The sequence below is a fragment of the Lissotriton vulgaris genome, chromosome 9, assembly GCF_964263255.1.
Source record: "Lissotriton vulgaris chromosome 9, aLisVul1.2, whole genome shotgun sequence".
NCBI lineage: Eukaryota > Metazoa > Chordata > Amphibia > Caudata > Salamandridae > Lissotriton > Lissotriton vulgaris.
The window spans coordinates 715,798,910-715,821,173 of record NC_141697.1 but is presented as its reverse complement, the minus strand read 5'-3'; the positions used below and the strand labels follow the sequence as shown (position 1 = coordinate 715,821,173).

Here is a 22,264-nt window from a genome sequence, read left to right as displayed (position 1 = left end):
TCCTCTTCTCATGAGTGCAGGACAACTGGATGCAGGAGTGCCTTTTGAGGTCAGATTTCACCTCACTGGGCCATTCGCAGTTGGGAGGGGTCTCCGTGCAGAGGCTGCAGGCGAAGTTGGGGAGTCCTGGAGGGGTCAACTCACAGTGGAGTGCACTCTGGAGTGCTGTGGGGGCCTTGCTGGGACCAGATGGCTACTCAAACTCCGTCTGTAGACGGAAGGTGCAGTGGTGGTTCCAAGTACCAGATTTCTATGTCTTCAGAAGGCTCAGAGTGTTTATCTGGAGATTCTTTTGAACAGGGCTGGTGTTCAAAGGAGATCCAATCTTTGTTGAATGCAATCAGTCCTCCCAAGGGTTCTGGAGGTTGCTGGCTGCAACACAAGGCGACTTCTGGTGCAGGATTTCTGGAAACTGCAGACGGGCCCGTATGGCTGGGGCCAAGTCAGTTCTTCTCTGTAGTCTCCTCGCTGTGCATCATTTCGTCCTGCTTCATCATAGGTTGTGAGAATCTCTCTTCTGGGATCAGGTATGTCCCCTAAATACTGTATTTAGGAGGTGTTTTAAGGGTCACTGTGTCAGTAGTCAAAGGGCTAGTGACCTTAGGGTGACTACACCCTTGGTGTTCTCGCCCCATGAGTGGGAACACTCCCCAACACTGATTGGAGAGTGCCTGTCATCTGCAATATAGTGGGCACTGAAGAGTGGCTTTTATCTCACTTCCCTCACCAGAGTGGTGGGGCTGGCAGAGGTGGGCACACCTTCTGGGCTGTTCTAATTTTTCCCACCGTAAAAGGGGTGCGACAGGAAGGGGATCTGCTCCTGAAAGTAGTAGAGGCTGGGGGTCGCATTGCAAAGGAGAAAAGCCTTTGATGCTCCCCTGCCAAAGAGGGCTCTTCCTGACCTGGGGAAGGTGTGAACACCTCCGCCCAGGAAACGCTTTGTTTCTGAGCTCAGGGAGCAAAGGCTCCCACCCCAGAGGTTCAGAAACTTGTCTCGTAGTGGCAGGCTGGTGTTTCAGAGTCAGAGAGCCCACCAATGGTTGGTTGTTTTTCAGACAACATCTCTAAGATGACCTCTGAGTGCATTGTATATTTAATCCCACACTGGCATCAATGTGTGTTTCTTATGCAGAGAAGTTTGCTACCTAACTTCGCAGGATTCAGTAAAGCCATTATGGTGCTGTGGAGTTCGTAATGACAAACTCCAAGACCATATGCTCTTTATGGCTTAACCGCACTCAAAATATTAAAGAACAGACTTCAACACTGTAGGGGTACAGTGCTCATGCAACTGTACCCTCACTGGTGGTATAGTGCACCCAGCTAGAGGGGTGTCTTACCTATACCATAGGCAGTGGGTTGGAGGCATGGCACACGTGTCATGTTGACTCTTCACTTTACTCTGCACTAAGGGTGGCACAGTATGTGAAGCCCTTAGAGGCCTTCGCTGGTCACAGCGCCCTTGGTATCCATGGTACCTTTTACAAGGGACTTACATGTGGCCAGAGAGGTGCTAATTGGGTTATAAAGGTGCAGTTTTGGGAAAGATCACAGGCTATGGGAAACTGAAATGGCAGGAACCCAGGGCACATAAATTAATGTCCATCAGAAATCAGACAAAAAGTGGTTGAAGTGAGTTACTGCAACAGAAACCCACTTTCCTACAATGTTGACCTTGCTTGAGATTGTTTGTGACTATATACCTAGCTTGTGAATGCACACTGGCCTCAGTGAAGAGTCAGAATGTGATTTGTGATATTGGTCACACCCCTTAACTGAACGGCAATAAGTGCATTAGGGATGCAGCAATGCACCTTTCAGCAATAAACTCCCACCTCTAAGCGATTGTTCTTTATAACACTATCCATGTAATCCTCATGGACTATGACAAGTCTGTACTAACCAAAAAAAGGCCTTAGGAAGGAGCACCATCACACAACATGAGTCACCCTCCCATGGCCAATCATGGTTGTATCTTTTGATTTCGTATCCAAAACGATCAAGAAAGTTTGCAAGTAATGTCCACAAGTCACTGTCCAGGGAGACATCTCACTATAGACTGGTAAGCAGTAAACAACATTGTCAGGAAAGAATCTCTCAAAGGACAAAGCTTCACTGACTGAGTGAGCACACAGTTGGCTAACTGTACAAACGTCCTAGAAAACTATTCTGTCCTCAATTACACATATACCAATCAAAAGATAACAGATTATATCAAAACCATATTTATTAAAAAAGAAAAGTTTTTTATCAAATAACTTGATATAAACAATTTCTTACACATAAATTTTCATACATATTTCATTATAGATCACAAAAGGAATTCAATATATCAAAATGTAGAAAGTCAGTTAAAAAGCCAGTATTGTCGACGCGTTTCGGTGCTTGGATGATTGGAACACCTTTCTCAGGACTATGTTAAAAACTTCTTCAATCTAAAAAGGTATATGTAACATTCATTAGTATACAGTATATGAGGATTTTAACTTTTTACAGAAAGGTTTTTTCTAGGCTCATACGGTGTCAAAGCTACGAGTGATCATTATATCTTACATTTATAGCATTTTTCAATTTGTGGTACCAGTCTTGATCCTGGAGTTGAGGTAGCCTTATATAATCTCCTCCGCCTCTGCTTTTTCATCAAAGGATCTGTATATACAACAATATTCAATTTAGAATTATAATCCATCTTTTGCTATGGTACGTTATTTCACCACCGACCTTGTTGGGAGTGCTTCGCCTGTTTGCCTGTCCGCCTCTCTGGCCACTTTGCTACGCCTCGCGGCCCCCGCTTCGCGGGAGCCGCTCGCAGGCAAGAGACCTTGCTGAAGAGCCAGCCCCTGGGTTTCCACTCGTGCATCGGAGCACCAACGCGCCTCCAGGGACATTGCAGCTGACCCCAAGGACAGAGGCGGGACTGCGAGGACCAGCGTGCTCAGCGGCGCTGATCGGCCGCAGCTGGTCCTCTTCCCGCCCCCTCCTCCAGTTAAAATCATCACGGAGTGAGAGTCTCTTGGGATTCACCACCGACCTTGTTGGGAGTACTTCGCCTGTTTGCCTGTCCGCCTCTCTGGCCACTTTGCTATGCCTCGCGGCCCCCGCTTCGCGGGAGCCGCTCGCAGGCAAGAGACCTTGCTGAAGAGCCAGCCCCTGGGTTTCCACTCGTGCATCGGAGCACCAACGCGCCTCCAGGGACATTGCAGCTGACCCCAAGGACAGAGGCGGGGCTGCGAGGACCAGCGTGCTCAGCGGCGCTGATCGGCCGCAGCTGGTCCTCTTCCCGCCCCCTCCTCCAGTTAAAATCATCACGGAGTGAGAGTCTCTTGGGATTCACCACCGACCTTGTTGGGAGTGCTTCGCCTGTTTGCCTGTCCGCCTCTCTGGCCACTTTGCTACGCTTCGCGGGAGCTGCTCGCAGGCAAGAGACCTTGCTGAAGAGCCAGCCCCTGGGTTTCCACTCGTGCATCGGAGCACCAACGCGCCTCCAGGGTCATTGCAGCTGACCCCAAGGACAGAGGCGGGACTGCGAGGACCAGCGTGCTCAGCGGCGCTGATCGGCCACAGCTGGTCCTCTTTCCGCCCCCTCCTCCAGTTAAAATCATCACGGAGTGAGAGTCTCTTGGGATTCACCACCGACCTTGTTGGGAGTGCTTCGCCTGTTTGCCTGTCCGCCTCTCTGGCCACTTTGCTACGCCTCGCGGCCCCCGCTTCGCGGGAGCCGCTCGCAGGCAAGAGACCTTGCTGAAGAGCCAGCCCCTGGGTTTCCACTCGTGCATCGGAGCACCAACGCGCCTCCAGGGACATTGCAGCTGACCCCAAGGACAGAGGCGGGACTGCGAGGACCAGCGTGCTCAGCGGCGCTGATCGGCCGCAGCTGGTCCTCTTCCCGCCCCCTCCTCCTGTTCTTCTCCCTGATAAGCAGTGACAGCAACGCGCACGCGGGACGCGCGCGGGGCTAAGGCCGGGGCTAAGACCGGGCAAAGAGCGGGCCGTTTGAGGCCGTTCGAGGACTGAGCGGACTGGACTGGCCCATCCTCTTTCGCCCTTTATTCCACATCAGTTCTCACTGAGGTTTAAAAAGCAAAACTACTCGTTCACCATCCCACTTCTTCTGTTGATTGGCTTTCTCCTTCTTACTAAGGTATGTGTACTAGGATAACCAGGAGTAAGGCCTCTAAAGGTGGCCATCCAATTAGTGGCCCCATGGATGACTTCATTACCCGCACCAACTTTGCTATAGATCAAGAAATATCTAAACTTCAAGCCCGGGTATCTCTGGAGTTGGTAGCTGCTAGAAGATTGTCCGAGGTTATTGCTACCTCCAAAAAATCCTCCCTAGGCCCCATAGCCGCTGCGGTTACTCCGGAGCGCCCTCCTATTCCCCATTGTGTAGTCACACAGGCTGAGGTTCACCTGACCCCGCTCCCACTTGCCCCTTCTCCGCCCCCCGTCCAACCACCCAAACTAGACGAAGTGAGTGTACCTGCCACCTCTTGCACTCAGAATGCTATTCCTAATCTCCCCCCCCCGGTGTTATTTAATGCCACTAGTGTTACCCAACCAAAACGGAAGCATCGCTCTCGTTCCGCTTATTCTCGGAAGAAGGCGAAAATCGCGGTGTCACAACATTTGGCACTGCCGAAAGGCTCGACACCTAACACTAAAGGTGTTCGGGTCCCTGGGAAGCAGCCCCTAATGGAGGGAGGGGGGTCGGGTCAACTGCTGAGCCACCTAACATCACCTTAGAGGCTGAGGGCTTACAGGTAGATTGTTTGGGTAAAAATGATAGGGAATTCATAGATCTGGTATGGGAATCCCTTAAAAAACTCCTTTCCCCTTTAGATCTCAGACTCTCACGGATCGAAAACAATCTACTCGAGATGGAAAAGAGCATTATTGCTCTGGCCACTCTCGGCCTGAGAAGTCTTGAGAACCAGGGTCTCCCCGTAGCTGATCCTACACCTTTAGCTCCCACATCACAAGCCCATCAACTTCTCCCTACAATACCAAGTACTGCACGCCCGGTCCCCAAACCGAGGACTGTGGCTGTGGACCAAATTTCAACTGCCATAAAACCCAAGGCCCCCAAACGGGCCTCCACACACCTACCTGCCAACCCTAAACCTGGAGCCACCCTCAAACTCCATCCTGGCGAAGCGGCCCACCAGCCTACCCAGGATCTCCCGGCAAAGAATAACTTTAGAGGGGGTTACATTGACCTCCCCCCGGAGGCCAACGACTTTGTAGTTGTGCTGACGGGTGTTCCCCAGATTAGTAGCGGCCAACACGAGAATCACTGGTCCTTGAAAAATAAAATAATGCATTGGCTTAATGTCAATAGACCTATTCCCAATGGCCGTAGAAGTAGAGTCCTGATGGTGCGTAGAACTCCATGGGTGGGCCCAACAAGGAAAACCAATCCTGGGGATTGTATAGTTGTAACCTTTGACGATCCGCACACGGCACAGCATATATGTTCGTGGCCCTGCAGTGAAGGGTCCTCTGTCATTCCTAGGCCACTGTCCTTTTTTTATCCCCCACGCCCCATATACAATCAAACAGATAACTGGTCACTAGTTCACCACCAATCAAGGAGAAGCCGCCCTAATAATCGTGTGGATTCCTTTTCACACTGGAATGGCTTCCCAACTTCAAACAGATTTGGAGGCCTAGAGGAAGTAGATTGACTCTCCAGGCACCCTGGTTTCCATCCAGTGGGAAATGTATTGCCATTGCAAGTTCATGGGCCTTGCGAATCTCCTCGCGTGTGTACTGAACCCCTAGTTATTGATCATTTTTTTGGCCTAGTAAGAACACCAAATAGTCCACTCCCAGAGGGGGGGGTTGATAGTTGCGAGCGGTGTAGATCCAGCTGACCTGACCGCTCTAGGTGATTTTTACCCACAAGGTAGGGAAGATCGGTTGGCACCTTCCCACATTCTATCCATGTTACCCACCCAGGCCACCTTAACAGTGGGAAAACTGCTCGAGGAAACCATGGCTCTCAAAATTCCTCAAAATGAGCCCTTAGAAAGGCTACCTTTAGTGGCTGTGCCCATTCCATCCGTCCCTATTCACTCTCCTAGTCAGTCTACCATAGTTGTACCCCTGCTAAAGATTGTAAGCTGGAATGTGGCAGGGCTTGCTCGCAACCTTGATAACCCAGAATGGAATGTGTTCTTAGAGCCCTATAACATCTGTATTCTGCAAGAAACCTGGTCTCAGGAACCAAAACATAGAGTAGGCTTTACAACCTACTTTGTTCCAGCTCTCCAACAAAGTGGATCTAAGGGTCGCCCGTCCGGCGGCCTTCTAATATGGGTCAGCATTGCTCTGGGTCTAAAAGTGAGCCAAAGGTCCACCCAATCTCCTGACCTCCAGAGGATCTCAATACACTGCCATGGGGGAAGGACGTTAGAGGTTTTCAATCTTTATTTGAGGGGCGCTAGGAGCAGGACATCAAGTCTACCATCGACAGGTCTAAGCAACGACCTAGCTGTTTGCAAGATCGACTCTTATGTTCTTCTTGCAGGCGACTTTAACTGTTGTTTTGAACCACTGGCAAAGGAGGATATTTTGGATTCTTTTGATGAGGACACAAGAAGAGGAATCCCGATCCTGACCCTCGACCCGATTCCAAAATGGACGCAAAGTGCGATAGACATCAATGCACTTTGCATGGAACACAACTTGAGATCAACAAATGGTCGATCAAAATCGGATCTTATGGGTGCTCATACTTACAACAGGACGGGCCACACCTCCAGAATTGACTTTATCATGTTGAACTATAATCTCTGGCCTTTCCACCTAGACATGGAGGTTATAGCGTCTTGTGAAAGTGATCATAACCCCCTTTGCCTAACCCTCACTTCCCCTTGGCAGATGAAGAAGCAAGATAAGCCTGTCCATATCTGGAAATCATCCCATGAAATTGCTCCGTCCAACTGTGGCAGGCGTCTGAAGTGGGCAAAAGTCAAAGCAGACGAGGCAAGGCTGGCGCAAGCCGGGACCATCTTGTCTGTGGTGGAGCCTCGGCTTGACGCTTTAAGTCCATCTAGGATATAAGTTTTACCGTTATTTACAGAGACCATAGCAACACTGAGTGAACTGTTTATCATTCCCCAATCCAAGGCCAGGGTTGTACCCAAAAGTGCCTCCAAGGCTAGAGATAAATGGTATTCCTCTAAATGCCGAGCTGCTAAGGGGGAGCTCATTTCTGCAGTAAAGAACAGGGATCCAGCCACTATTAGATCCGCAAGGAAATTCTACAAAAAAACGGTGGCTGAGGCGAAGGAGGCTTATGAATATCATTTCTGGTGTGAGCTAACTGAGGCAAGTAGCAGGAAGGACTCAAAGGGGTTTTGGGATCTTCTAAGAGCAAGGAATAAGCCCATTGACCAGCAAATAACTTGTAACATCCCTGGTGACGCTTGGTTTGTTCACTTCTCCAAGCTATATTCTGCTACACTGGGGTCATCTCCTTTATGTCCAGTCCAATAGCTAATCCCCTTGCCACCGACGGCCCCTTCACTAGCCAGGAAGTTGAAAGGGCAATTGGGGGTATCGTCTCCAATAAGGCTCCAGGTCCTGATGGGATCCCAGGTGATCTACTGAAATCCTACCCAGCAGTGTGGAGCAGATTAATTGCTTCACTTCTAAACGAGGTTCTGCTAGGAGGCTCTTTTCCTGACTCTTGGAGGGGCGCTGAAGTTGTGCCAATTTTTAAGAAAGGCAGCAGGGACGACCCAGCCAACTATCGCCCTATCAGTTTGTTGGATTCAACCCAGAAGGTTGCGGGCAAAGTGGTACTGGGTAGGATTTTGCAGTGGGTTGATGAGGAAAGGAGTCCCATCGAGTTCCATCGAGCAGGGAGTCCCCCAGGGATCGGCGTTAAGCCCATCCCTTTTTAACCTGTACGTCCAGCCCCTTGCAGTAGTGGCTAAAGAGTATGACCTTACGCTGGTGTCGTACGCTGACGACACACAGCTAGTTATCACACTCTCTGAAGGTCCATCTCCCTCGGCTACTAAATTCAGGGATGGCCTAGCCGCAGTTGCACAGTGGATGACGCGCAACTGCTTGCAGCTAAACGCCGGGAAAACGGAGGTACTTCTTCTTGGCAAAACCCCAAGCCTTTGGAGCGATCATTGGTGGCCCTCTCTGCTTGGCCCCACCCCCGCCCCAAAAAATGTAGTCAAGAACCTAGGTGTCTGGCTGGACTCATCACTCAATTTTCAGTCCCACACAAAGAAAGTGGCAGCTACGTGTGTGGGGCTAATGAGGAGCCTTAGCCCGATACTAGGTTTTTTTGACGCCAGAACCCGCCAGCTAATCATCCAAGCCATGATTCTTGCCCGGCTGGACTATGCCAACGTTCTATTCTTAGGGGCAAACAAAGCAGAACTGGCAAGACTGCAGCGCATTCAAAACTCGGCTGCCAGAGCCGTGATTGGTCTCCCACGCAGGTGCTCTGCTAGAGCCACCATTCGTAACCTTCACTGGCTACCTGTTGAATCCCGTATTCACTTCAAAACCCTCACAATGGCATTTAAAATTCTTAATTCTGAGGACTGCCCCGAACTTCTACGCCCGCTCCTTGTACCCTACACTCCCCAGCGCACCTTGCGCTCACTAGGTCAGCACCTCGTGACTGTCCCCCGAACCAAGCTCTCTAGAATGGGCGGACGCTCATTCAAAGTCCTAGGCGCAAAACTCTGGAACTCCCTGCCTCTACACATTCGCACCCTAACCAATCTGACTGTCTTCCGGAGGGAACTTAAAACCCACCTCTTTTCTGTCATCTAGTTTTGTTGGTTATCCCACCCACTCCTCTGGTACTGGTTAGGTTAGCGCCGGGACGCTCCGTTGCTGGGGCAGCTGTTTGCGCTTCAACAAAGGGGTAACATAACATAACATAACAAAAGATCCTGTCCGACTTTCAGGCAGGTTTTAGAACAGGGACAGGCACCATCGAGCAGACATTCCGCCTTCTAATGCTATATTGGAAAGTGGTGGTGCTGGGAGGGGGCACTTTGTATCTAGTCTTTATAGACTTGCGAACTGCCTTCGACCTGGTCCCACGGGCACTACTATGGAATGTCCTTGATGGATTAGGTCTACCCCCCTACTTGCTGTTCTTGCTTAGAAAATTCCATGAAGACAATTTCGCCCAGATCAGATGGGGTATTCAGGGAGAAAAAACATCTTGTATCCCTGTAGATAGGGGCGTCCGCCAGGGGTGTGTGCTTGCCCCCACTCTGTTCTCTCTCTATGTTAACGGAGTGGTGGAGCATCTCCTGCAACATCCTGCGGATGCACCTACCCTGGAGGGAAGAAAAGTCCCAACGCTCCTGTTTGCGGACGACACCCTCCTGATCTCGAAATCCCCAGCGGGCATTCAGAAATTGCTTTCTAGCTTCAAATCCTTCTGTGACACCAAGGGTTTGGCTATAAATATAGGCAAGACCAAATTCCTTGTCCTTAACCCCCCCAAGAAACCCGTTGCCCCTCCTGTCTTAGACTCTATCCCCCTTGAAAGAGTCAAAGAATTTGACTACCTGGGAATACGTCTTTGCGATACCAGGAGTTGGAAGGCACACCACCAAAAGGTGTTTCTGACTCATAAAAGGGTCACAGGAGCCTTGCTCAAGGAACAACGAGCCTCATCCTTAAAACCAATTGGGGCACTGCTAGATATCTATAGAGCAAGGGTTGTAAGCGCAGCTCTGTATGGCGCAGAACTGTGGGGCACGCAGAGAGTTGATACCCTGGCCCATCTTGAAAACAACTTTCATAAAGATCTGATGAGGCTACCCCACAGTACTCCTACAATCCCCCTCCTGTTAGATACAGGCACCCACCCAATTTGTGAACAAGCAAAATTGCGCCCCCTGCTACTCTGGTCCCGGATATGGAATGTCCCAGAACTGTGTAGTTACGCCGACGCCATAAAAGATCTGTTGTCCCTTCCAGGTTGCAACAAGGTATCCTGGCTTAGGGAGCTCAAACGACTGCTCTATGAGTTGGGTTTAGGAGACGCTTGGGTTAACAAAACAGCACCGCCCAAACAGTTCCTAAAGAAGGCCTATTGGTTATGGGTAAACAATAAGAGAATGTGTAACTCCAACCATTGCAAATCTGTCGCCCAGTTTTTGCTAGTTAAAGAGCTCCCCCACTGGGAACCTTATCTAGACTTTATTCATAACTCTGGAGACAGATCACTGTATTTTAAATTTAGGGTGGGTGTACTCCCCTTAGGACTGCTAACTTCCTCCTGGAACCCTCCACTACAAACGGTTCTGTATTGCCCGTTCTGCGTTTCAAGGGTTGAGTCTGTCGCCCACCTATTGTTTGAGTGCAATGCCTATGCAGCTCCTAGATCGAAATGGCTAAAGCCCTTGTGTAGGAGCCTGGGAACAAGATCACACCTAGAAGCCCTACGTATATTGCGCTCAGATGCCCGCCCATTTTTTGCATGCTGTATGGCAAAATTTTTAGGCTGGGCATGGCGCATAAGAACCTCAAGGAAGCTGTTGATCCAGTAATGTGCTCCCTGTTGAACTGTATCTTATACTGGCGTATATATGTTGAAGGATATCTTATACTTGCACACTTATGTCTTACTGCTTTTATTATGATTCCCTACGGTATTTTATATTATGTATCCTTGTAATGTTTTTACTTGATGTTTTGTATTGCTTTTATGATATGTACCGTATCGAAATAAAGCTATTACTTACTTACTTACTTTAAATCTTGCCATCTTGTCCCAATTCCTCTGTTTTCAGAGGCAGAGGTCAAGTGTCAGTTTGTCTTCCTACTCACCAGAAAGGGCTAGTAGGACCTAAAAATAGCTTGTCCTAAATAGTCTGACTCGCAAATGTGAGCGGTCGAGTGAATTTTTCGAGCTCAGAGTGGTGTGGGTAGAGAAAAGCAGAGATGGAGTCCTGGGACACATTTTCTACTGCAGATGAAGTAACAATCTCTGAAATCGTACAGACTGAATCAAACGAAAGATAATAGAAAAACAAGGAAACAGATAATTTCTAGTCTGCAGAAGTAGGCTTACCTTGACATCCATAACTTTGGTGATCTTCCAGAAGTCAATGAGCAAACCTATGAAAACGCTGACCTGGACAACAAAGTTGGTCTCATTGTCCATGATGTAAAGAAGGACCACAAGTGACTGAAAAACCCCAAAAATAACAGAGCGCACAGAGAGACCTTCAAGGGACTGCCGACTGTTCCAGAACTGGATATCTGCAATAATGAAGGACAGTATTACATAAAAAACATGCATCATGCAACCAACAATTCATCCGTACCATGCTTTACAGGAGTCTGCATCAGAAAATATATATTTAGCAATTTGAATTTTGCATTGATTTATATTTTCAATTAGATAGACACAACATTTAACTTAGTTGGTTATGTACTTCAATATGCAAAGACAGGTCTACTGCGAATTCAGTCACTATGCAAATTTTAAATAGCTTATAGAGCTAATATGATTTTTCAATTTAAAAAAAAAAAAAAAAAAAATTGATAGCTTATTGAGCTAATATGTGTTGTTCACATTGCAAACTGAATTAGAACAAACAAATAAATGCATCGACCTTACAAGGTGGTCCTCATAAGTGGAATGGGTTCTGAACCAGAAGGATTCTTCTTCACATTCTTTGACAAACTCTACGAACTTGGTTTTCTGATTTTTGAACTGAGTGTACTGAAAATTGCTTGGCTTTAATGTATGTCTTTTTAATGAAGTGCACCATGTGCCTTGTTCCCTTCTGAGATGAGATATGCACAACCAAATTTGTAATTCTTGCTCCAGAGAGCATTCCAAAGGTTAATGTAACTTACCCTGTAAGCATCTGTTCATGCTTGGCACGTAGAGCTGTAGATTCACATGCTTTGCCTACTCCTGCCATCTAGTGTTGGGTTTGGATATTTGCAAGTTGTTTTTCTTCAAACAAGTCGAAAGACAAGGTATGGGGACTCCTCCTTTCAGTGATAGTGCGCATGGGCTTCGACTCCCTTGTTAGATTGTTATCCCCCAAGAAGGCGAGAATGGAGTAAGTGTAAGTACATATATGTCCTTGTATGTTGTAGGAAACTGGCTCTATATATACTACACCAAAATGAGGTCTAGTGTGTATGAAGTCCAAGTGACCCCAGAGGTAGGCAGAGGTTACAGTTAGATAGAACTTAACTCTCTATTTGTGGTAGAGTTGTCGGGCAGTATCGGAGGACAGTGTTAAGCATTTGATGTACCCACTCAGTCAGAAAATGAATTCAAACACTCAAGAAGTGAACGCTAGGCCAATTGTTTTTGTATAAATATACTGTTTATTTTTAGAACCTGGTACAGGTAAGCATAAAATACTTTTCAGTAATAAGTTGCTGAATCTAGAACAGTTTGAAAATGCAATACAACTTGTACTTAGTTTGATTTACAGGGGATGCAGCAGGTTGCATCACTTAGCAAATACAGCACATTGGAATGAATAGGCTTTTACAGTAAATTACAGATAAGTTACTTTTTACATTACTTTTCTAACTCAGTGCTAAACACCTAGATTCAGCACTAGGGCATTTCTTGTGAATAATAAGTGTAGGAAGGTGGATACCAGACTATGGTTACCCCAGATTGTTTGCCTAGTGTTTAGCTGGTTTTCGACTTAGTTGGCCTGGATCCTGCTAATCAGTGCCCCAGGCTATCTGCTCTCTTTAAAATTTATTTTTATTTATTTTAGCGATTTGTAAAGCGCCTGGTGACCCGAGGGCATCCCCGCGCTATAATATTTATGGAGACCCGAGGACAAAAAAAGGAGGGACTTTATTTAGGGAACAACAGCGTTTTCAGTTTTTTCCTAAAAATCAAATGATTGGGTTCAAGCCAAAGGGTGCGGGGGAGTGCATTCCATCTGGTGGATGCTTTAACTGAAAAACGACGCCCGCCAGTACGTGTCTTCCTGTGTCTGGGGACATTGGCCAGGTTCTCGTTCTCCGAGCGAAGGGACCTGGGAGCTTTGTAGGGAGTCACCAGGTCTCTCAGAATAGCAGGGCAAGAACCATTAAGCAGTTTGTGTGCAGTGCACAGGGCCTTAAATTCGACCCTTTGGTGTATAGGAAGCCAGTGGAGAGCCTGGATTGCTGGTTTGGCAGATACTCTGGAAGGGAGATTCCAAAGTAACCGGGCGGCCGCGTTCTGCGTGCGTTGGAGTTTGCCATGGTAGCTTCTGGAGCTCCGAGGTATACCATGTTGCTGTAGTCCAGCCGCGCAAGCACCAGGCCCTGGACCAGGAGTTTCCTGGATAGGGGCGGAAGTAGTGGGAGGATCTTCCGAATGGAGCGCATTAGGCCAAAGCAGGTCCCTGCTGTCTTGGTAGCTTGAGTTTTCATCGACAGCTCGGGTTCTAGCCATACTCCTAAGGTTTTAATTTCCTGTTTCGGGGCGGGGATTTCCCCGAATACGTCTGGCCAGACCGATGGAGGGATGGTGGTCCATTGCTTGCCCAGAAGCATGACTTCAGTCTTTGAGCCATTTAATTTGAGCGATGACTCACACTTCCAGTTGTGGATATTTTTAAGGCAGTTTTGCAGATTGTCCGGGTGTTTGTCCAGTTGGGAAAGTGAGACGACTAATTGGGTGTCGTCTGGGTAACCACATCTTCAAGAGGGGCCATGTAAGCGTTAAATAGAGTTGGGCTTAATGATGACCCCTGGGGGACCCCGCTCATGAGGGGGAGGGTGGCAGAATGGAAATTGCCATCCCACACCTGGAACGAGCGCCCTGAGAGGAAAGACTATCCACCTGAGCGCCGAACCTGCAATCCCTGCCGCAGCCAGCCGATGCAGTAAGACACGATGGTTGACTGTGTCAAAGGCTGCGCTTAAATCCAGGAGGATCACTGCCACTGATCCTCCTGAATCCAGGATGCACCTAGCCTCCTCGATGACGGCGAGAAGGGCGGAGTCCGTGCCATGGCCCGGGCGAAACCCAGTCTGGGACTGCCGTAAGATGTTGTTGGCTTCTAGATACTGTGACAGTTGGCCATTGACCAATTTTTCGGCCATTTTACTGATACAGGGGAGGAGTGAGATTGGCCGGTAGTTCGCCATGTCGGCTGGGTCCAGCTGGGGTTTCTTTAGGAGTGCTTTAACGACTGCACTTTTCCAGCTGGGGGGACCGAACCTTGGGAGAGCGATATGTTTATGAGCTCCGTGATTGTGGGCACTATGACCGGGGCTACAGTTTTAAGGAATCCGATCGGGGCGGGATCTAAAGGGAAGCCGCTTTTCATTTTGGCCATAGTAGTGTCTACCTCGTTCCTTGTTACTGCCCTAAAGGTAGTGAGCTGAGGAAGCAAGCTGTTTCCTGTGTGATTTGTGGATGCCTCATTGTCCATATGGTTCGACAGGCCGAGAGGGGGCAGAGAAGTTAAGATGCGGTCGATTTTGGCATTAAAGTAGTTGGCCAGCTCGTTACTTCTGTCCGCCGGGGGTGTGTTGGAGGAGGGTGGAGCAGGTATTTTCAATAACTCTTTTACGATGAGATAAGATTCCCTTGCCGAGTTAGTGGAATTTTTAATTCTTGTGTCATAATGAGAGGCTTTCGCAAGCTTCAGGGTAGATTTGTATATTCTCACCGACCGCTGATAGGCATCTTTGCTGGCGTGCTGCCAGTCTTTCCTCCATAGCCGTTCTGCTTTCTTGCAGTGTTTACGGAGAGTCAGGAGTTCCGGAGTGTACCATGGGGCAGATCCTAGTTTCCCATTCTTATTCTCGCGAGTTTTTATTGGGAGGATGGAGTCCAGAGACGTGGTAATCCACTCCCTGAATTTACTGTCTGCAGTGGTCGGATCTTCCGAGGGGGTCAGGGTAGTAGAGTTCAAGGTTCTGGCCCAATCCTCTGTGGATATTCTGGCCAATGCTCTGTCCTTAATGTAGGTGGTGGGGACCCTAGGTACATCTCCAATTGGATACTGGGTCACCTTTTGAACCCCTGTATAGTGTACTATAGGTACCCAGGGCATAGGTGCATCCAAGGCCTACCAGGGGCTGCAGCATATCTTTTGCCACCCCTGGCTGGCCATCCAAACTGGCACAACTGGCTGATCACTCAGCTGGGGCAATGTGGTGCAATCACCCCTTGCTTAGATATAGTATACCCATGTCTAAACCTATATTTGGACACATATACACCTATAAGTCACTCCTATGGCAGGCCTTAACAATCCTGGAGGCAGAGTGCTTGGTTTTATGTGAGATTGTGCTATAGCATGAGCTGAGCCTGTCTGCAGCTTTCGGAACCATGTCCTTATAGCTGTTCTAGGATATTGCCATACCATATTATGAACCTCGCGGTTAAATGCTAACTGGTTTGGCTTTATCAAAACATGTTGTGTAAGGTGTCATACACTTTGGAATACTACCCCCTCGCCATTCCTGGTGACGGGGGTAGCATTCCATCCTTCTAGAGGGAGAAGACATGTTACTTTCCTTAACACCTTGGCTGCTAGGTGTTTTCCCCTCCTATGCTGACTTTTCGTCATTCCTACTAATCATGACGAGCTCAGCTCGTCATCAACACAGCTCAACCGTGCATCATGACGAGCTGAGCTCGTCATGAGCATGGAAAGGGTTAAACGCGGTTAAAACTAACCAGAGCCTCAGCATCACAAAATGGATGCTTCTGCCACAGACACAAGTCTGGCCTCCTGCTGCTGATCGAAACTCCGGCAGGGGAGGCCTGGACAAAAGGTTTCCTGTCACAGGGAGGTGTTACACCACCCCAGACAGGAGATAGTGGATTGGGGCAGGTAGGGTTGAATGAAACTAGACACTGCCTGGGGCGCACAAGGTGTCCCAGGCAAAGCCCAGTTCAAACCGGTGCTGGGGCACTCTAGCCCCAGCTATGGCGCGAAACTGGACAAAGGGAAAGGGGTGTAACCACCCCCTTCCTGGGTCCCACCCATAGGAGGGACCTAGCAGGAGATCCAGCCCCTTGATTTGGAATAAAGGTAGGAGCTGTGCCCATAGACATTAGATCATCCTGACTGAAACTTTGAAAGGAAACTCTGGACCCTTTGACATCCTACTCGACGTAGAAGACTGAAGAATCTCCCTTGTGGTCAAGGAGTGGCCACCCTGTGTAAGCAGGCACCATCAGCGCTCAAAGGTTTTCTTTGCCGTTGCTCCCGCCGGAGCTCGAACGACAGATCGACAAGACCTGGACTCCCAGACTTCCAACAGCCCGATCCACAGTCCTAGCAAAGCTGAGACCCGGGGAGGCGACGTGAACCGCGGGACCGGCCATCTTGGAAAGCCAGCGAAGTGCTTCCTGTGCAGCTCCCGAGGCACCCTCAAAGCTGTGCATTGGGGATTGAGAAGCCCCAGCCCCGAGCAGCCTGTGCACCGAAGATCACCTCTTCACACTCACCGAGTGCTGCGTTGGGCCCTTTTGCACTTTTCCTGCTCGACGCGTTGTCCGGTCACTTGCCCGTTGGCTAGTGGCCTCTGTGAAGACGATCCTTTGACTTTACACTGCTGGTCTGGTTGCTCCAGACTGGCCCTAGCTCCCCTGAAAAGGAGCCACAGATCTGACCTTGCTGGTCCGATCCAGAAGCCATTTTCGATTCCTGCATGGGTTGCATTTGCCAAGGCCTGTTGACTCAGATTCGAGAACCGACACCGCCGACAGCGAGAGCCTTCGTGGGACAGCCCGTGTTGAACTCCTGGTTGTCATCGATACTTCCTGGGCCACGTGTCAGCGGAGACAAACACCTCGACATCACCTGATCGCAACCAGACATCGCCTGGTTCCTTCCTGGTTCCATCCTGGTCACTGGCTAGTGACCTAGACTCTGTATCCTCTGCTTTCAGGTACTCTACATCTTCGATCCACCCTTGGATCCAACCGGACTCTTCTCTCCTGGTCGCCTGCAGCATCTTTTCACCAAGGCTCCATAGAACTCCACGACGAAACCCAACGCACTTTGACACCTATGCTCCCGCTTCCTGTGGGTGAGGTAACAAGAGTACTCCGGTGCTCCTGTAGTGGTTTACACCTCCAGTGTCCTAGTTTTGAGTGGTTAAGTTCTAGTCCAGTCGGAAGTCTCCTAAAACAGTAACTTTCTAACTTTTACCCACCATTGACTTCTATTGGTGCAACGGTTGCCTATAGACACTGCACCCGTATCCTGTGGGCCTCCCCCGACCTAACCTTCGTTAGTCAAGTGTAGCCCCATCGATTCTCAAGGCCCTAGGCCTTACCATTGTTCGGGACGTGGTTCTTTTACCACTATTTTAATATATGGTTTGAGTGGCCACCCGGCCTATCCAAAATTGTGCAACTTTTGTATGTTATATGAAGTTCTTTGTTAAAGGCTTTTGCGCTCAAAGAATATAGGGGATTATTCTAGTAATAAATACATATATTTTATAATATATAACTTGTATGGTGTCCTTTCAGTTGATATTAAAAGGATTGCATATGGTAAAACAGCTGGCTTCACATACCCTCTTGAGTTTAGCCTAAGACTGCTTTTGTCCATGCTACCATTAGGATAGCTGGTCTTAAGGTTGACTTACAACCAATCACCATAAGGGTAGTGTCTACATCAGGGCCAAAGAGAAAGTCAGGGTTAACAGGCTGATTGAGCAAAGTTGTTTGGATTATTGGTTTGAAACGAGAGATGCGGAGCCAGGCATGACGTCTCAGCATTACGCTAGTGTTGATGGCTCTAGCTGCTGTGTCTGCTGCATCGAGTGCACACTTGATGGATGCATTTGAAATCAACTTTCCTTCCTGTATCTGCATTTCTGCTCCCTCTTTGTAAGCATCAGGCAGGTGTTGCATTAGCTGTTCTAGCGTGTCGTAGTGAGCCCTATCATATCTGGCTAATAGGGCCTGTGTATTTGAGATCCTCCAAATATTAGCCGCTTGAGCTGCCACCCGTTTACCAGAAGCCTCTAAGATTTTGGATTCTTTGTCCGGAGAAGGAGCATCACCACTCTTCTGAGAGTTCGCTCTCTTGCGTGCATTAGCCACTACTAGGGAGTCCAATGGGAGTTGGTCCTTGATGTACATAGGGTCCACAGGCGCAGGCATATACTTTCTTTCAATCCTTGGGTTTATAACCCTTGCTCTTGTGGGTCCCTTGAAAATGTCAGTAGCATGTTTGAGGACACCCTTTAGCATAGGCAGTGTTTTTACCGATCTTTCTGAGGTGGAGTATCGAAGAGAAATTCCATGGTTGAGGGCTGCTCTTTCAATTAAGGCATTAAAAGCCGCCGTGTCTTCAGTAGGCGATGTTTTGACACTATAAGACTGAGTGTCGGGCATAGTGTGGGGATCATCAGGGTCAGTCCAGTGTTGAGACTCCCCTTTATCAGCGTCAGTATTGTTAATGAATCCCATATGACTATAATCATCTCCCACTTCCTCGTCGCTGCGTGTGGGAGAATCGGCACCATGTTGTGTATAGGACTGAACATGTTCAAAGAGAACAGGTGATGTTGCAGAGTCCTTTTTCTTTTTAAGGGGGATTTTATATGACTCCAAAGGATGTTCTGGTGCGATCTTCCTTTTGTGAATGGTGAGTCTGCCAGAATCCAAGTCGATGTAGAGCTTCGACTGATTGTCGTACGAGGGTGCCTGGAACATTACCTCCTCCGGAATGGACTGAGATTTAGGAGGTCCCGGTACCTTTTTGGAGGGTTCGGCGCTCCTTTGTGGCTCGTGCGTTTTGGGTCGAGCGGTCGGGGGCAGTCTGTATTTAATTGGTGGTGAAGGCACCGGAGACGAACCGACCGCCTTAGGGATCGATGCCGTCTTCGATCCGATTGGCTTTGATGTATCACCAGCATGCTTGCGGCCTTGCGCCGACTCAAGTTGATGGTGCGCAGCAGGTACGGTCTTGGTCTTCGACACAACATGCTCCTTCGGGTCGGGTTTGGTCTTCGACTCGAGGGCCTTACTGAATAGAGTCTTTGAGGCTGCAAGCGTCGGTTCAACAGTCTTTTTAGCCTGGAGACCTTTGACAGGGTCGCCATGTTTGGACGTCGACAGGCTGACGTGCTTGACCGTCGAGACTGGCTTCGGCGCCCCGCTCTTGGGGTCGGCGCCGCTTGTGGCCCGAAGGGTCGATGACGTTAGTAGACTTGACTGGAGCCGAGGAGCTCGAGGGCGTCGATCCGAGAACTGCTTTAACCAGTTTCGGTTTAGTTTTCGCCTCTGTTGGTTTCGGTTTATGTAGATCGACCGATGGCTCCGTAGACGTATTCTTAGCCGGGCCTTGACGCGGGGCTATAGAATGTAACTTAGGATCCCGGCGATGCCTCGACCTGAGTCTTAGAGAGTACAGTGTCAATATTAGGCCCCACGATTGTGGGTGGGCCTTGCTCATCGCTCAAATCGTCATCGACGGCTCCGATGGCCTCTGTTTCGTCTCCTACCTCGACGACGTCTTCTTCATGGACGTAGTCTTCATCGTCGTCCATACCAAAGGTAGAATCTTGCTCCGACTCGGGGTCTGACTGCTGGTCAGGAAACTCTTCATCAACGGCTTCGAAGATGTTCTCCGGTCAGGCGTCGCTTTTTGTGTCGAACTTGAAGCGTCTTCTTCGACCGGAACTTTGAACAGGCCATACAGCTGGCCTCGTCGTGGTCCGGGGACAAACATTTATTGCACATTGGGTGCACATCAATGTGGGGGTACTTAGACGGGGCATCTCTTGAACGGGCTCCGTTCCATCGTCGAAGTTGGGGCCTGGTGTCGAGAAGGCAAATGGACTTTGATGTCCTGTTCGAGGAACTGGATGAAGTCTAGGCACCGAACGAGACAATACCGACGCCCCGAAGGCCTTTTGGCCTTGCGCAAAGAGTTATGTTGATTCCGAACTTGAGTCAAGAAAATACATCCGAACCCAATGGCGGAAAAAACAATCTGAGGATGGAGAGGATGCCCATGGGCACTGTAGTCCAGGGGAGGAGCCACCTAGCTCGTGATACTTCGAAGACTCTTCCAGGACAACAATGTGCAATCATCCGGACCCAACACTAGGCGGCGATCTATGCCCAGATATGAATTCAGCAGCCCACATGCCTCAAACATATATATACATATATACATTAAAATAATGTCATAAGCACAGGTATAGAATAGTGGACAAGGGGGAGGCAGGTAGGCATGTGAGGCATCCACAGGCAGATACTGTATCCACCACAAAAAGCGTTACCGAAGGTAAGTAACTTGTTCTTCTGATGGATACATCTGCCAGTGGATTCCTCACCTTGTGAATAGAGTCCCACAGCAGTCCCCACTCCCTGAGGAGGGTGTACACTCTCCTATACCAGAAAATCCTGGGGGACTGAACGAGCAAAGTGACCGTCCCTCCTCACCTCGGTATCCAAGCAGTAATGCTTTGCGAAAGTGTGGAGGGAGGTCCAAGTTGCCGCCCTACAAATATCCTCTACAGGAACACCCCTAGACAAAGCTGATGTAGAGGACTTTGCTATAGTAGAGTGAGCTCTTATACCCTCTGGAGGGTCCTTACCCGCCAGGGAATAGAAGATCTTGATGCATAGTATAATCCATCTCTAAAGTGTGCGCTTGTGCACAGCTCTTCCTTTTCTGCAGCCAGCAAATCCAACAAAGAGCTGTCATCCACTCAATAGTCTCTTGTCCTATCAAGATAAAAGCTCACCGCCCTCTTAGGGTCCAGACGGTGAAGTCGCTCCTCCTTCTTGGAAGGGTGAGGGGGAGGATAGAAGGAAGGTAGGGTAATGGACTGTCCTAGATGTAAGGGAGTTACCACCTTAGGCAGAAAAGCAGCCCTGGGCCTAAGTACCATTCTTTCAGCATGAATGGTCAAGAATGGGGGCTTTGAACTAAGGGCTTGAAGCTCACTTAAACTCCTTGCCGAGGTAATTGCAACCAGGAAGACAGTCTTAAAAGATAAAAGTCTCATGGGACACTTGTGCAAAGGTTCGAAAGGAGAACCCATCAGAAAAGTAAGCACAAGATTCAAGTCCCATTGAGGCACAATAAAGGGAGAAGGAGGAAATTTATTTGTAAGACCCTTCAGAAATCTTAGAACCACAGGAGATTTAAATAAGGACGTTGATCAGGCAGGCAGATAAAAGCAGACAAGGTTGAAAGATAACCCTTGACCGTAGCCACAGCAAACCCTTGCTGAGCCAAAGTAAGTGCAAACTGTAGAATATGACACAACCGAGCCCTCAAAGGATCAACGGTCTTCTCCCCACACCAAGTAACAAATTTAGACCATCTGTAAGAATAGATAGATTTGGTGGAATCACGCCTCGCCGATAGAATGATATCCACCACGTCATGTGGGAGAGAAAAGGAATTCAGGTTGCCCCGTTCAATCTCCAGGCATGAAGGTGTAAGGTCTGGAGGTGGGGGTGTAGAACCTGCCCCTCCATCTGAGAGAGGAGGTCTGCCCTGAGAGGGAGACTGCGTGGAGGGCAGGAGGAGAGGTGGAGAAGATCTGTGTACCACACCCTTCTTGGCCAATCCGGGGCGATCAATATAACTTGGGCCTGGTCTTGGCGAATTTCCTCAGAACCCGAGGAATCAAGGGTATGGGAGGAAACGCATAAAGGAGTTTTGAGTCCCAACTCAACTGAAATGCGTTCCCCAAGGCTCCCTGCATCAGAAACTGGAGACTGCAGAAAGACATGCAGTGAGCATTCTCGCAAGAGGCGAACAGGTCCACCTGAGGTGTTCCCCACGTCCGAAAAACCTGATGAACTACCTCTGGATGAAGCCTCCACTCGTGGTCGGCTGAGAACTGCCGACTGAGACTGTCTGCACGCACAGAACCCCGGCCAGACGATTTGCCATCAGACAAATCTGATGATCCTGAACCCAGGACCAGAGACGGAGAGCCTCTCTGCAGAGACACTGCGACCCTACCCCTCCCTGCTTGTTGACATACCACATCGCGGTGGTGTTGTTCGTTAGGCCTGAACCGACAGACCGCAAAGGGAAGGGGGGGGGGGTGTCTTTGAGCGCCAGACGTATCGCCCGCAATTCCAGAAGGTTGATGTGAAGCAACCTTTCCTCTGGAGACCAAAGACCCTTGATCTCCAGATCCCCCAGATGAGCACCCCACCCTAGAGTGGATGCATCAGTTATTACTGTGGCCACCAATGGAGGTAGTTGGAAAGGCTTTCCTTGAGACAGATTGCCCTCCACGCTTCACCAAGACAGATCCGCTGCAGTTTCTC

The 22,264-nt window shown here is 49.1% G+C and overlaps 1 protein-coding gene across 1 annotated transcript in view; it reads right to left on the bottom strand.

Moving 5' to 3' along the window:
- The window catches only part of CLPTM1 (CLPTM1 regulator of GABA type A receptor forward trafficking), a 405,433-nt gene that overhangs the window by 164,700 nt on the left and 218,469 nt on the right, over positions 1-22,264 (bottom strand). The window contains exon 10 of the mRNA XM_086938446.1: positions 11,072-11,262. Within this exon, the coding sequence (XP_086794572.1) occupies positions 11,072-11,262 (191 nt within the window). The remainder of the gene's footprint in view (positions 1-11,071; positions 11,263-22,264) is intronic.